General features: G+C 43.4%; 1 protein-coding gene across 6 annotated transcripts in view; it reads left to right on the top strand.

The window, feature by feature from the left end:
- LOC109864886 (septin-6) overlaps positions 1-17,096 on the top strand; it is a 45,642-nt gene that overhangs the window by 14,989 nt on the left and 13,557 nt on the right. For all 6 annotated transcript variants that reach the window (XM_031797562.1, XM_031797560.1, XM_020452924.2 and 3 more), the window contains exons 3-7: positions 4,184-4,379; positions 5,719-5,905; positions 11,140-11,301; positions 12,255-12,351; positions 13,224-13,392. In XM_031797562.1, the coding sequence (XP_031653422.1) occupies positions 4,184-4,379; positions 5,719-5,905; positions 11,140-11,301; positions 12,255-12,351; positions 13,224-13,392 (811 nt within the window). The remainder of the gene's footprint in view (positions 1-4,183; positions 4,380-5,718; positions 5,906-11,139; positions 11,302-12,254; positions 12,352-13,223; positions 13,393-17,096) is intronic.

A 17,096-nucleotide genomic window follows, 5' to 3' on the forward strand; every position in this document is an offset into this window, starting at 1 on the left:
GCTCGGCACACGCATACTCAGGCTGACTGGCTCTCGTTCAGGCAAATGAGAAATACGTGCACTCAGGCTATCCGGAAGGCCAAAGTTAGTTACTTTAAGGAGCAGTTCTCTCTCTGTGGGTCTAACCCAAAGAAGTTCTGGAAAACAGTTAAAGACCTGGAGAATAAACCCTCCTCCTCACAGCTGCCCATGTCCCTCAATGTTGTTGATGTGGTTTTTACTGACAAGAAAAGAAGCACATTGCTGAACTCTTTAATTACCACTTCATTAAGTCAGGATTCCTATTTGACTCAGCTATGCCTCCTTGCCCGTCCAACATTTCCTCATCTCTCACCCCTTCTAATGCGACGCTCCTCCCGCTTTTCCCCCTGCCCGCTACAAAGTTTCTCCCTGCAGGCGGTCACTGAGTCCGAGGTGCTAAAGGAGCTCCTTTAACTTGACCCCCAAAAAACATCTGGGTCAGACAGTTTAGACCCTTTCTTCTTTAAAGTTGCTGCCCCTATCATCACCACGCCCATCTCCAACCTTTTTTTCTCTCCTCGCTGGGGAGTTCCCCATTGCTTGGAAGGCAGCCACGGTTCGTCCTTTATTTAAAGGGGGAGATCAAGCTGATCCTAACTGTTATAGGCCAATGTCTATTTAGCCCTGTTTATCAAAAGTGTTGGAAAAACTTGTCAATAATCAACTGACTGGCTTTCTTGATGTCTATAGTATTCGCTCTGGTATGCAATCTGGTTTCCGCTCAGGTAATGGATGTTTCACTGCAACCTTAAAGGTCCTCAATGATGTCACCATTGCCCTTGATTCTAAGCAATGTTGTGCTGCTATTTTTATTGACTTGGCTAAAGCTTTAGATACTGTAGACTTTAGATACTGTGTCTCTGAGGGGTCTTTGGCTTGGTTTGCTAACTAACTCTCTCAAAGAGTGCAGTGTATAAAGCCAGAACATCTGCTGTCTCAGCCATTGCCTGTCACAAAGAGAGTACCCCAAGGCTTGATCCTAGGCCCCACGCTCTTCTCAATTTACATCAACAACATAGCTCAGGCAGCAGTAAGCTCACTCATCCATTTATATGCAGATCATGCCGTTTTATACTCAGCTGGCCCCTCCCCAGATGTTGTGTTAAACACTCTACAACAAAGCTTTCTTAATATCCAGCAAGTTTTCTCTGCCGTTAACCTGGTTCTGAATACCTCCAAAACAAAGGTAATGTGGTTAGGTAAGAAGAAGGACCCTCTCCCCATTGGTGTGATTACCTCCTCTGAGAGTTTAGAGCTTGAAGTAGTCACCTCAATACAAGTACTTGGGAGTATGGCTAGACGGTACACTGTCCTACTCTCAGCACATATCAAAGCTGCAGGTTAAAGTTAAATCTAGACTTGGTTTCCTCTATCGTAATGGCTCCTCTCTCATCCAAGCTGCCAAACTAACCATAGTTCAGATGACCAACCTACCCATGCTAGATTACGGAGACTAAATGTATAGATCGTCAGGTAATGGTGCTCTCGAGCGGCTAGATGTCCTTTACCATTCAGCCATCAGATTTGCCACCAGTGCTCCTTATAGGACACATCTCTGCACTCCCCCCTATCTGAGATATATACTGCAGCCCTCATCCTCCACATACAACACCCGTTCTGCCAGTCACATTCTGTTAAAGGTCCCCAAAGCACACACATCCCTGGGTCGCTCGTCTATTCAGTTCGCTGCAGCTAGTGACTGGAACGAGCTGCAACAAACACTCAAACTGGACAGTTTTATCGCAATCTCTTCATTCAAAGACTCAATCATGGACACTCTTACTGACAGTTGTGGCTGCTTTGCGTGATGTATTGTTGTCTCTATACCTTCTTGCCCATTGTGCTGTTGTCTGTGCCCAGTAATGTTACTACCATGTTTTGTGCTGCTACCATTTTGTTGTCATGTTGTGTTGCTACCATGCTGTGTTGTCATGTGTTGCTGACTTGCTATGTTGTCTTAGGTCTCTTTTTATGTAGTGTTGTTGTCTCTCTTGTCGTGATGTGTTTTGTCCTATATTTTTTAGCCCATATCATTAACATGATATCCAAAAGGTCACACTTCGTAACCTAATATATCCGGTAATGAGCACCAAGCTCTGTTTACAGAGCGGCGCAGCTTTCTCAACAAAAACGGCGCCGCTTGCTCGACCCAAACAATTTGGTCGTCGTCTTCAAGTTGTTTCCACGGATTCGCAAAAATCTAAATTAGCATGACGAGCTGAATTGAATGTAAAAGACTGGAAATAAAACGTTTGTGGTATGCTCAGCGCTCCATTGACATTTCACAGAGATACGCTTGTTTCTGTAAGAAGTCTTCGGAAAAAGAACACAAACTTTGCATTAATATGAACAGTGTATACTAAACTATGATAATGTCATGTCTCAAAAGCGATATAGATCTATATCTTACCTCTATATTGTTTTATGTCCTCCGGATTGGAGAAGAAAGATGTCAGTTAGCCTTAATTCTCACACTATTTTTCTCTGGCCTCCGTTTATTTATTCGCCCTAATTTTGGCCATACTACAAGGGTAAAACGGTCAATAAGTTTTGAACATATTTGGATAGAGATGAGGTTTGGACCATGGGTTTTCTTAGAGTATTATCTACACAATGAACATATCATTTTACTCATTGGTCAAAAGACGCGTTTTTGATTGGACAGCCGTTTCCATTACACATGTCGCAAACATTATTTTGGTGACATTGCTTTTGTCTAAATAAACCTGGCTTAATGGAAACCTGCCTATTGACAGATATAGTTTTCATATATTAGCCTTATTTTAAAGCAAATTATCAAATTTGTCAATTTTGTTGAATGTAGGAAACAGATAATATAATTCTCTCAACTTTCCATACTCTAAATTACTTGAAAGTTATCAGTGGCACTCAAAACATTCAAAAGCAAAGGCAGAAGCCCTAGAACCTCTATTATTACAGTCTACTCTATGAAGTCTGGTGTGTGTGGATCCCAGAAAGCAAAGCTGTTGTAAAATTGCACAGGCCTGCCTACAGCTCAAGCCCCAGAAATGTGATCCGGAGGCATGTGGCAAGAACTTAATCGAGAGCAAAACATTTTGTCTTCACAAGACTTAGATTTCTTATGCTTTTTGCTGGTACATTCAAATGGAAACCTTTGGATGTCAGGGCCCCATCTTTAGCATGGGGTTCAGCTTGGGTCCCTGCCAAGCGAGATGCTTATCCAGCCGTTTCTATGAGGATGATGAGAGACCACGGAAACATCTTGACGATGACCTGAGGTGGACTTAACCTCAGATGCAGGAAATGGGAGGGGAGAATCTGGCACTGTGCTGTTCCATTCTACCCCCCCTCCCCCTACACTATTTAGTGTGCACTCAGAGTGAAAGCCTGATGCCTTGTGAAAGGAAGACTAATATATCGTTGGCAGTGTAGAGCTCTGCGTGCTCTGAGTGTAGATGTGGTGTCTGATGAACAGAAGTAAGCCTAGGGTAGCATCCCAAATGGCACCCTATTCCCTATATAGTACACTACTTAGTGAATACGGTGCCATTTGGGATGTACAACTAGATTTTCTTGCACTGGGAAAGGAAGGTGCCTTCTCATTCGACTGACAGCTTTGAACAGTGTGAGTTTGTCAGAACGCAGGACATCCGTGACTCAGACCCATGCAGCCATTTTTAGGATGGTCTGCTCTAGATATCAACTCTGGTGGACATAGGATTAGCTTGTTGTGCTGCGCCGCTGCAAGATGTCCCATTCAATGTAGTCAGAGGGAGGGGCTCACATAGCTAAATGTATAGGGAAGTGACAAATGGGAAGAGTCCATATAATTAACATTCTGGTGGCATTAGAGAGATCTGCTCTGCAGCCCGAGTCCAAATGGTAAAACTGAAGTATTTTCAACAGGATGTACTAAATCCTGTAATGTACAGTATGGGAGAATATTTTAAAGCCACATTTATTCTGACAATGGCCCAATCTGGAATATTCCCTGCTGTTCAATGCTAATTTCCATTAATGATGTACTGTAACCTATACCCATTGACTCTAGAAGAATATAGCTTATGAATGCCTAATGAGCTTAGTAAAACTATCTCACACAAACCCAAACTCCAGATAGTAGAGTCCACAAAAAAATGACACAATGGTGAATGAACCGAAAGGTATGTGTGTATTTTAGGGGAGACGGGCCTGGGAAAGTCCACTCTCATGGACACCCTGTTCAACACCAAGTTCGAGGGCGAACCCACCCAGCACAACCAGCCGGGCGTGCAGCTCAAGTCCAACACCTACGAGCTCCAGGAGAGCAATGTGCGCCTCATGCTGACCGTGGTCAACACTGTGGGCTTTGGAGACCAGATCAACAAAGAGGACAGGTGAGAGACAATGATGTAGATAAACATGAATATACTGTATGTCTGTCTGTCTATCTGTCTGTTTTTGGGATTAAAGCCCCAGGTTCCGCTTCATGTGTCTGAGATGCCCCCTATGATGTGTGGACTTGAGGTCATCCCCTTTGGAGTCTGGTGGAACTTTAGGTACTACTCTTATGATGCCTCTCCCATACCTTATGAAAACAGTGAGTCACTGATAGATTTATTGTTAGACAATATGGATAACAGTAGTCTGACACTTGAGCCAGGAGTCTCAAGGGCTAAATTCTCCCTCCCTCCTGTCATGTGAACCTCATTCCTCATCATGAGAGATCAGAGAGAGGATGGATGATGTCATATGAGCACCAGGCAGCTCTCTCTAATCTCAGTCCTCAGTCTGTCCCAGACCTCTCTAGCTGCTCTGGTTAGGGCCCCGAGGGGGACGCTGTGCTAGTTACAGGAACCCTCATGTAGGTCAGCGCTCCAGGTTCAAACTGCTTCACATCACTATCAAATGGTGGCTGGATGAGGGTGAGCTAAGGGCTAGCAGTTTACCTCGGATGAGTTTTGTTATGAGGGGGAGTGGAAGTGGGAAGAGGTGTGTGGGAAGCGGTGTGTGTGTGTGTCTGTGCACTCACATGTGTGTGTGTTTGTGCACTCACACGTGTGTGTGTTGAAGGGCAGAGGTAAAACCTGTGTTTAATCAGAGGTTCCTATCCGCCTTCGGCTGTGCGGTGAATCTTCCCCTTCCTTGGTGATGGTATGCCTCTCCTCTGCTCCCTGATCCGTGCGCTCCCACGTCTCTTCCCCACCATGTTCTGCCTGATGACTCCCAGCTAATGAGACCCAGCTCAGCTGAATGATGGATCAGCAGATCACTATTATGGAGCTGAGCTGTACTCACTTAGCATCTAGCTACCTCCCACTGACAACACTCTGGGATTAAAGTACAAACTGGCTTAAATCTCTCACTTAAAGGGATACTTCTGGATTTTGGTCATTGAAGCCCTTTATCTACTCCCCCAGAGTCAGATTAACCATGTGTGTGTCTGCTGGCATACTGGATGCAGAGACATAAAAATGGTATCCATAAGTTCGCCTGACTCTGGGGAAATAGGTAAAGGGCTTCATTGCCAAAATCCCTTTAAGAGAGGCTTTACAACACCCTCTCGTATTCTATGGTGGTGGAAAGGTAAAGGTATAGCCTACCCATAATCCTATATGACTATAGTAAGACACATTTTCTCTTTTTGGTGCACAGCTACATCTTTATTCCGGTTTCCTTATCAGCTGTTTATGGTGTGTTTATAACACCTTGAAACACATGCTTTTCTCTCCTCAGCTACAAGTCTATTGTGGAGTTTATCGACACCCAGTTTGAGGCCTATCTGCAGGAGGAGCTGAAAATCAAGCGCACGTTACACAGCTACCATGACACACGCATCCATGCCTGTCTGTACTTCATCGCGCCCACCGGACACTCCCTCAAGTCCCTGGACCTGGTCACTATGAAGAAACTGGACAGCAAGGTGGGCTGCAAGGCTAGCTAATGACACTATGATTCCAATGGTTCACTGAGTTCAAATCCTGCGTGGGACAGATATAGTACACTGAATTGACCTATATGTGTCACTGTCAAGGTTGGCTTCTCTGTAATCCGCTTTGGAAAAAGATATCTGCTAAATTACCATATTATGCAATTCATTCATTAAACTCTGCTGATTTGAAGTGCCACTTGAAAAGCAGCTTCCCTAATATGATAACCTCGGGTTGAAGAGTTACATTTTTTTCATAGCTATTTATAAAATGCAGGGGGAAAAGAGAAAGCTCTCTAGCCTCAAGATGATGTCACCATGTAGATGCAGGGCATCATTGATGTCATCACAGAGCATCGTGGCTCATAAACTCTTCTACACCATTTGCACGCTCAAAGATGGGCTCCTGTCCCGTGACGGTGTAGGTCAGCCGTGAAACGGCCCTTGGTCGTCATGGTGACACTAACTCTATTTTTCTAAGGCCAACCCAAAAGGCCCTATTTGCATAGAAACTTCCTGACTTTCGAGTGTTTGCCAGAGCAGCTGTACCCTAGCCACCTTCCAGCCTCTGTGATCCAAAGCAGAAGCCTCCCTGTGTAGGCAGGCAGCTACAATGAAACAAAGCCTGTTGCGTAGAAGGGAGTGCAGTGTCTCTTGAGTTTATGGGTGAGAAGTGGTGGTGGGTGTTGTTTGACAAAGACCCCCCTGCATCCTCAGGCCTCCTCTTTCGTCCTATGCCTCCATTGAAGCAGATATTCTGGCATATCCCTTCCCTATCTGTTCATGTTCTGATTTTGACACCAAGCATGGGGGCTGGAGGATGTGTTTCTTCTGAACTAGCTGGATCAGTAGGCTCTCATCATTAACATTGTGTTTGGAGATCTCTTCACGAGATAGATCCTGCGTTAGAGATGAACTAGTACTACCCTCTCTTGTAAATGCTCTTACTGCTCTGCTGTCTATTTTTCTATCTTTGCTTCGTTCCAAGCTCTGATTATGGCGGAAATGCACATAGATATGCCCAAATCAAACATCCCTGAAGCTAGTAGAGGCTAGAGGTGTTCAGATATAAAAAGACATGTTACATTTCTAGCTGTTGTATCCGTCTGCATGATATCCCTGCTGTAGACCAAGGCACAAGGCATCCAGAGAAGCATAAGAAAGGGAGGTGTAGGCCCAGATCTCAAGGTCTATTTATATCCTGTCTTGGCCAGATGTTCCCCACTTGTCTCAGGGGGTTTAGCTAGCTAGCTGTGATGTAATGACCTGGCTGCATAGGAGATGCTCGCATCATCCGGCCCCGCTCTGCTACCTTCCAGCTGAGGTCTCCCCAGCAAACACAGAACGTACCCGTAATGTTCCCAGAAGGTTCTCCTTTGGTTATTTGCTAGCTGGGTACACTCTCCAATCAGAACACCAGCTTGATGCTGCTGCACAATATAGGCTAAACCCAGCAGCTTGGGTACAACTTTGGTTTGATATGGGTTTAGTAGCCCATACAGAAAAAGTATATAATAACCTAGATTTTAACAACCAACATATATGTACATGTATTTAAGTGTATGTAAATTACAGATATAAATATATGTTTAAGCCATTAAAAAAAATTCTGTTTTCATATATTTCTACATATGTTTCTGTATTTAAATATATGCTGTGGAAATAGATTTTGACAGTATGCTGTGGTTGGTTGTAAAATATATTCCCAAATATATTTCAGAATTACAAACTGGGTGGTTTGCCGTGGTATATCAGACCGTATACCATGGGTATGACTAAACATTTGTTTTTACTGCTCTAATTATGTTGGTAACTAGTTTATAATAGCAATGATGCACCTCTGGGTTTATCATATATGGTCAATATACCACGGCTAAGGGCTGTGTCCTAGCAAGGTGTTGCGTCGTGGATATAAACAGCTCTTAGCCGTGGTATATTGGCAATATACCACACCCCTCTCGGGCCTCATTGCTTAAATAGACACTGAGTGTACAAAACATTAGGACCCATTTCCATGACATAGACTGACCAGGTGAATCCAGGTGAAAGCTATGCTCCCTTAATGATGTCATTTGTTAAATATACTTCAATCAGTGTAGATGAAGGGGAGGAAACAGGTTAAAGAAGGATTTTTAAGCCTTGAGACATAGATTGTGGTTGTGTGCCATTCAGAAGGTGAATGGGCAAAATATTGAAGTGCCTTTGAACGGGGTATGGTAATAGGTGTCAGACGTACCGGTTTGAGTGTGTCAAGAACTGCAACGCTGCTGGGTTTTTCACACTCAACAGTTTCCCGCGTGTATCAAGAATGGTCCACCACCCAAAGGACATCCAGCCAACTTCACACAACTGTGGGAAGCATTGGAGTCAACATGAACCTGTGGAACACTTTCGACACATTGTAGAGTCCATCCCCCGACGAATTGAGGCTGTTCCGAGGGCAAAAGGGGGTGCAACTCAATATTAGGAAGGTGTTCCTTATGTTTTGTACATTGTATGTTGCCATGTATTTTACGAATGGAACATTTAGCTTTTTATACCACGTACTGTAGCTAGCCTACATTAAAATTAAATGCATAGAACTACATAGTTCAGCACTAAATCACAACAGCATGCCCTAGGGAGTTTTTCCTAGCCACCGTGCTTCTACACCTGCATTGCTTGCTGTTTAGGGTTTTAGGCTGGGTTTCTGTACAGCACTTTGTGACATCAGCTGATGTAAGAAGGGCTTTATAAATAAATGTGATTGTATACTTTGAAAAGTTTGAATGACCAACTTAAAGAGTGCTTTCAAAATGTTTTTTTGCTCAAATAACTTGGTCTATTGTTGAATTGTGGCATGGCAGTCACAGGTTGAATCTGAAACACAAAATATAATGTACAAATTACCACTTTGCACTTAACATCTTTATTTGAACATAATGTCTCTGAATATCAAATGCGGATTCCTTCATCTCCAATGTACATTTTCAGACTTACAAGTTGACAGTTACCCTGCGGATAATGCAGAGACAGTCAGGGAAACAATTCCACACAAGATAAAGAATTAGGGGTTAATGATGAACATTAAATTGAGACTTACAATGCAGATTCCTTCACCTCCAGTGTCAATTGCAGACTCACAAGTTGACAGTTACCGTGTGGATAATGCAGAGATGGAGTTGGCTAAAAAATTGCTGCACCCCCAGCTTCAAACATCTTCCCGTGGCTATGGAGACAAAGTCATTGAAACAATCCCACACAAGATGGCTCATGTTCATGAACACATTTTAATTTAATTGGGAACTAGCTAGCTAAAGGACAATGACCCAACACACCTCCAGGCTGTGTAAGGGCTATTTTACCAAGAAGGAGAGTAATGGAGTGCTGTATCAGATGACCTGGCCTCCAAAATCCCCTGATCTCAACCAAATTGAGATGTTTTGGGATGAGTCGGGCCGCAGAGTGAAGGAAAAGCAGCCAACAAGTGCTTAGCATATGTGGGAACTCCAGACCAACTCCAGACCAAAGGACACATTTTCACCGGTCTAATTGATTGTGTTTCTTGGCCCAAGCAAGTTTATTTTTATTGGTGTCCTTTAGTAGTGGCTTCGTTACAGCAATTTGACCATGAAGGCCTGATTCACACAGTCTCCTCCCCTGAACAGTTAATATTGACATGTGTCTGTTACTTGAACACTGTGATGTATTTATTTGGGCTGAAATTTATGAGGCTGGTAACTGAACTTGTCCTCTGCAGCATAGGAGTCTTCCATTCCTTTGGCGGTCCTCATAAGAGCCAGTTTCATCATAGCGCTTGATGGTTTTTGCGACTGCACTTGAAGAAACTTTCAATGTTCTTCACATTTTCCGTATTGACTGGAAGATATGATATGAAGATGTCTTAAAGTAATGATGGACTGTCATTTCCCTTTGCTTATTTGAGCTGTTTTTGCCATAATATTGACTTGTTTTTTTACCAAATAGAGCTATCTTCTGTATACCCCCCAACTTGTCACAACACAACTGATTGGCTCAAGCACATTAAGAAGGAAATTCCACAAATGAACTTTTAACAAGGCACACCTGTTAATTGAATTCCAGGTGACTACCTCATGAAGCTGGTTGAGAGAATGCCAAGCGTGTGCAAAGCTGTCATCAAGGCAAAGGGTGGCTATTTGAAGATTCTCAAATATAATATATATTTTGATTTGTTTAACACTTTTTTGGTTACTACATGATTCCATATGTGTTATTTCATAGTTTTGATGTCTTCACTATTATTCTACAATATAGAAAATTGTAAGAATAAAGGAAAAACCCATGAATGAGAAGGTGTTCTAAAACTTTTGACTGGTAGTGTATATATTTTATTGAAATGTATTCCAATTTATTATTTTTCGTATGGGAGTGTTTTGTATGTGCTTATTATAGATTAAGCTTAGTCTTGTACTTACAAATTATCAATGCAGAAGCTCCAGGGAAAAGGGCTTTTTAATCCAGGACTAGGCTTAATCTGTATCTGGGAAACAAACCCTTAATGTGTGGAGCTGAGAGGTTTTGGATCAAATGATTATAGGATTATCTTGATCTACATTGTTTTCATGGGCTCTGATTTGAAAGTAGCCAATTTAGTTTCAGTCGTTTTTTTTGTCCTGCTGGAAGCGGGGGGTTGTAAAATTGCATTTGACATGAGCCTCAAAGCTGTTCCTTATTTAGCTACATCCCAATGTGTGGGCATTATTTGTTCACACCTTGTCACTGTCAGCCCATCATAACAATCCTTCATCTGCTCTGCTCCCTAGCTGCTAGCATGCACTTTGTACTAAATATTGTAATCCTGATTTTAATACTTGATGCAAGTCTGTAAAAAACAAACAAATCAATGCCTGTGTTTTAGTATGTATTTTGAATGATTGTTTTGTCTATGTGCCTGTGTGTAACCGATGTGAAATGGCTAGCTAGTTAGCGGTGGTGCGCACTAATAGCGTTTCAATCGGTGACGTCACTCGCTCTGAGACCTGAAGTAGTTGTTCCCCAAGCTCTGTAAGGGCCGTGGCTTTTGTGGAGCGATGGGTAACGATGCTTCGTGGGTGACTGTTGTTGATGTGTGCAGAGGGTCCCTGGTTCGAGCCCGGGTGCGGGCGAGGGGACGGAAGCTAATACTGTTACACCTGCACATATCATTTCCTCATTAGCGGATAGCCTAATAACATTTTCTGATCTAATTTCATCTCCTCAAACAACAGGTCAACATAATCCCCATCATCGCCAAATCAGACGCCATCTCCAAAAGCGAGCTGACCAAGTTCAAGATCAAGATCACCAGTGAGCTGGTCAGCAACGGTGTTCTGATCTACCAATTCCCCATCGACGATGAGACGGTGGCAGAGATCAACTCCACCATGAACGTAAGATAACCCTTCTATGATGCTGCTCATTTTAGTTCAGCAGCATTTCAGAAAGTTATACAGACTTACTAGTTATAGTTGAGAAGTATGAGAGTGACTGACAAGGTTTGGTTAGGAAGAAATATCAAGTGAATACGATAGTTGATGCTTTCATGGATTTTTTTTTTGTGAGGCCAAGTAATACAATATACGTACATCTACAGGAGTAGATGTAGTTGTGTATCTGTACCCCTCGAGTAAGTTTCCTTTCACTATGAGTTGTGAGTCATTTATTCTGTTAATTCTCAGAACATTGAAACAGCAGCACTAGAGCAGGATACGAGCACCATCTGTGTCCTCCTCCTCCACCAGTCCAGTACAGTGTATGACAATCAGCTAGCTCTTGCTACAGGAAGCTCTGTGTGGGAAAGGGCCCCTGGCCGCTGACTAACGGGCCGGGGTTAAATGAGCGGACCATGAGGAATGACATAAGCGAGTGGAGAATGCCAATGCTTCTGACTGAGCAGAACCCAGCTGATTTGCGTTAGTCAATTAGCTCTCAAGACTCTCACCCTCCGATCTCACGAAGACGCCACCACTCTGGCAGAAAGGCCACCCACTCCGATCACTGCAGTCAGAAGCCCTTGCTGTTGGATGAATGGAACGTGTATTAACTTGCAATATAGACCTAACATGATTCACATCACCTGCAATTAACTTTGTGTTAGGTTCACTCTGCCAATTGTTTTGCCTGTCAAGAGATGTGCTCCAATTGATCCAAATCTAAACAAATAAATAATCAAGTTGTGTAATGGAGTGATAACATGGAATGATAATTGCAGGAAGTGTCAATAGTGTGTGTGCTTGCATGATGTGTGTGTATTTGTGTGTGATATGTGTGTTGTGTTTGATAAAAAGAGAGAAAGGTGGACTCAGGTGTCACTGCACTAACGAGAATCCCTTCTGCTCCGCAGGCCCATTTGCCGTTCGCCGTGGTGGGAAGCACGGAGGAAGTGAAGATCGGCAACAAGATGGTGAAAGCGCGGCAGTACCCCTGGGGAACGGTACAGGGTAAGCTAGGTCACGTACAACAGGGGAAATGAGAGGTATGTAGTTGTTAAGGGAGTTGGGGCGGAATGAGTGGGAGGGAAATGGTGGCCTTCCATTTTTGGCCACCATTTCCCTCCCACTCATTCCGCCCCAACTCCCTTAACAACTACATTCATACCGTCAAGAGGGAAGCTATCACTGCTGCTTATGTAATCTCATTCAGGTTTTTTCTATTTAACAATGCATGCGCCCACTCTTCCATAACTGTATGAACTACAGCAGAGGTTGCTTGAGTCATGTCACAAATGTCTGAGGGTTCTATGGGATTGATTTATTTCAAACGAGTCAATAATGCTTGAAAAGTGGTAGGTCAGGAAACCTGTGAGCATTATCAGGGTAAGTCACTGATTTACCATAGGAATACAGATGTGAAACATCTCGTATTCTCAGTATATCAAATGACAAGATATTCAAATTATATGACACTTCCTCCGTATTCCCACACCTTATCACCTGTCAATTTGTTATTTGGCCACCTTACGTGGCCCTCCGCTAGATTGTAAAACCAGAAATGAACCCTCCATAGGTCATGAATGGAGCTGTGTACATTTGTTATTAGTGTTCACTGAGTATTACACATACCTGCACATTTCAATCACAGTTTAATCAGAAATGTGTTTAAAACAAGCAATTATGTGAGTTGTGAATGTGTGGTTCTGGTCTTTTACAATGGCTGTTGTTTGTTCAATCTGTAGTGGTTAATGGATTGACCCACGTTGTCAACCAGTGGTAGTGTTTTAATCAAACGCTGTTGAGTAGTAGCTGTCTGACGTGTGTGTGTGTGTGTGTGTGTGTGTGTGTGTGTGTGTGTGTGTGTGTGTGTGTGTCGGCAGTGGAGAATGAAAACCACTGTGACTTTGTGAAGCTGAGAGAGATGCTAATCAGGGTGAACATGGAGGATCTTAGAGAGCAGACTCACACCAGACACTACGAGCTCTACCGTCGCTGCAAGCTGGAGGAGATGGGCTTCAAGGACACAGACCCCGACTGCAAACCCTTCAGGTGAGGCTGCTTCTCTCCATATTTCCTCCTTACTTCCTGTTTCCTCTTAACTCCCTACATCCCTCAGAGACTGCATCCCGATTCTCCACCCTGCTGCACACTCCTTGTCCTGGATTTAACAATGGTGTAAACTGCCTCCACAGGGAAACCTTTTGTCTGGTTATTTATTTTCTTTAGCCACAAAACCCCTAGCAACAATAATTAGAGCTCTTGGCTCAATCCAGGGCATAGAGATTAGTGGAGATCAACATGTGACATCATTGTATGCAGATTAGATTTTACTTTATTGATCTGAACCAGAACATTCTCTGACATGCCTTTTATTACTGTTGGACACATGGTGCTGTGTCCATATTCAAAGTAAATTGGAAGAACTGAAATAATGCCCATTTGTAATCATGACTTCTCAAGCTTAGAAAATACATCTAAGTGGAAATAGACAAAGACATATGACATCCCTGGGTGTACTGATACCATGCAGTCTGAAGGAGGCATATAAAATCAATTACTCTCCTTTAATAGATAGGTTGAATCCGATGTTCAAAGATGGAGATCTCTCCCTTTCTCTATGATGCATAGGGTCAATATAATTAAAATTAATATATTAATAAGGTTGATGTATTTATTCCAGGCCCTGCCAGTTTCAATTCCATCCAAATTTTTTTAAATAAAATGGCCTGCTCTCCAACTTTAATTGGAATGGAAATTGACTGTTTAATACTTCCTCTAGAAAGCTGGAGGTCTTGGACTACCTCATAGGAAGATGTATTACTGGGCTGTACAACTGCTTTCACTTAAACAATGGAAATCAGTCTATCCTCCTATTGAAGCCGTACATGTAATACGTTGTGATCTAAAATATATTCACTATATTCACTACTAAAAACAGACAGTCCAATGATTCTCAATGTCATTAATGTTTTGGAAAATGTACATTAATTCATGAGGTGGAAAGAACAAATATCGCCAGGCACCCCTATTTGGAATAACCCCACCTTACCTCCAGTGTTTAATGATAACACCTTTAAGTCCTTGTTCCAAAGTGGCATTATGAATTTTGAACATGGATCTCTACTAATTCAATCAATTACAAGAAAGACTTGGATTATCCAAGGCCGATTTCTTTTAAGTTCTTCCATTCAGAAAGCTTATTCAATCACTTCAACAGAATCTGGATGAACCGACGGCTTCTAGCATAGAAAAAATATGGAAAGAGGCTGCTACGCTAAAGAAGTTGATTGCCAAGTTATATCAAGGGTTGATTTAAACTCTACCAGATGGTTCAGAACCTAGATGGAAACCATGGGAAACAGATATAAAGGAAGAAATTGAGGAGAACTATTGGTCACAGATATGTTCCAAGATGGCATAGCAGTCGGATGTCTATTTGTCCTGTCCCGTCCCATCTATATATAGTTTTCTTCGTATATATTTTTTATCTCAATTTCCATCTACGGTCTGAACATACTCTCCTGCAACCCTCCTCACCCAATGTGGTACGGATCTGCAATTCTTTTACACTTTGGAACTGGAACCTCCATTAGAAGATAGCCAGCTAACTAGCTACTAGCTAGTTAGCCAGAGGTCATCACCATTAACTCGGACATCAGCCAGCCTCAGCCTGGTCAATTCCTGCCAGTCTGCACAGCGCGATATCAACCCAGAGCATATCGGACTGCTTTTTCCATACCGCATCTCTGGATTCCTACCGCAAGCTCTGAACCTTTACACCGGATCATCGCAGCTAGCTAGCTGCTATCCGAGTGCCTACTCCTGGCTAATGTCTCTGTCCCGAAGCAAGCACCAGTTAGCCTGGAGCAAGCCTCGAGCTAGGCCCATCTCCCGGCTAGCCAAAGAGGTCCTTCAGCCAATTCTTGGGCTACAATAACTATTTTGCCAATTGGCCTGGACCCTTTTTACTGCTGACACGGAGCCCCACCAATCCATCACGACCGGTCTACCGACGTACCTTTCCGAGGGGGTCTCAACAGGCTATTCTGTTACGATGTCGCCAAAGAATCATCTACTAGCCCCGGCCCGCTAGCTTTTCTGAACGATGTGTCCCCTGCTCGCCTAGCGTAGTAGTGACTACAGAACGGCACCCTGACTCACCTATTGCTGCTCCTTTGACCTTTTGACCCAATGATCACTCAGCTATACAGCTGATGCCCTCTGGACTGTACCTCTTTTTGTTTACTTGTCGGCCCCAGCCTCAAACTCAGGTCCTGTATGTACCTAACGAACCCGCCCGCCCATTCATCGCCAATTACCCGTTGTAGTCTTAGCTCTCCTGATCAACACCTGTGTTTGCTTTATGTCTCTCTCTAATGTCAATATGCCTTGTCTACTGCTGCCTTGGCTAGTTCTTACTGTTTTATTTCACTGTAGAGCCCTCAGTCCCGCTCAAAATGCCTTAGATAGCTCTTTTGTCCCACCCCATGCACATGCGGTGAGACCTACCTGGCTTAAATGGTGCCTCCAGAGATGAAACCTCTCTCATTTTCACTCAATGCCTAGGTTTACCTCCACTATACTCACATCTTACCTTACCATTGTCTGTACGTTATGCCCTGAATCTATTCTACCATGCCCAGAAACTGCCCCTTTTATTCTCTGTCCCCAACGCACGAGACGACCAGTTCTTATAGCCTTTAGCCTTACCCTTATCCTACTCCTCCTCTTTTCCTCTGGTGATGTAGAGGTTAACCCAGGCCCTGTAGTCCCCAGTTCCACTCCTATTCCCCAGGCGCTATCTTTTGTTGACTTCTGTTACCGTAAAAGCCTTGGTTTCATGCATGTTAACATTAGAAGCCTCCTCCCTAAGTTTGTTTTATTCACTGCTTTAGCACACTCCACCAACCCTGATGTCCTAGCCGTGTCTGAATCCTGGCTTAGGAAGGCCACCAAAAATTCTGAAATTTCCATTCCCAACTACAACATTTTCCTCCAAGATAGAACTGCCAAAGGGGGTGGAGTTGCAATCTACTGCAGAGATAGCCTGCAGAGTTCTGTCATGCTATCCAGGTCTGTGCCCAAACAGTTCGAGCTTCTACTTTTAAAAATCCACCTTTCCAGAAATAAGTCTCTCACTGTTGCCGCTTGTTATTGACCCCCCTCAGCCCCCAGCTGTGCCCTGGACACCATATGTGTATTAATTGCCCCCCATTAATCTTCAGAGTTTGTACTGTTACGTGACCTAAACTGGGATATGCTTAACACCCATGCCGTCCTACAATCTAAGCTGGATGCCCTCAATCTCACACAAATAATCAAGGAACCTACCAGGTACAACCCTAAGTCCGTAAACACGGGCACCCTCTTAGATATTATCCTGACCAAACTGCCCTCTAAATACACCTCTGCTCTCATCAACCAGGATCTCAGAGATCACTGCCTCATTGCCTGCGTTCGCGGTCAAACGGCCACCCTTCATCACTGTCAAACGCTCCCTAAAACACTTCAGCGAGCAGTCCTTTCTAATCAACCTGGCCCGGGAATCCTGGAAGGATATTGACCTCATCCCGTCAGTAGAGGATGCCTTTGTTATTCTTTAAAATTGCTTTCCTCTCCATCTTAAATAAGCATGCCCCGTTCCAAAAATGTACAACTAAGAACAGATATAGCCCTCGGTTCACTCCAGACTTGACTGCACTTGACCAGCACAAAAACATCCTGTGGCGTACTGCATTAGCATTGAATAGCCC

This window comes from Oncorhynchus kisutch, linkage group LG19 (assembly GCF_002021735.2).
Source record: "Oncorhynchus kisutch isolate 150728-3 linkage group LG19, Okis_V2, whole genome shotgun sequence".
NCBI classification, from domain to species: Eukaryota; Metazoa; Chordata; class Actinopteri; order Salmoniformes; family Salmonidae; genus Oncorhynchus; species Oncorhynchus kisutch.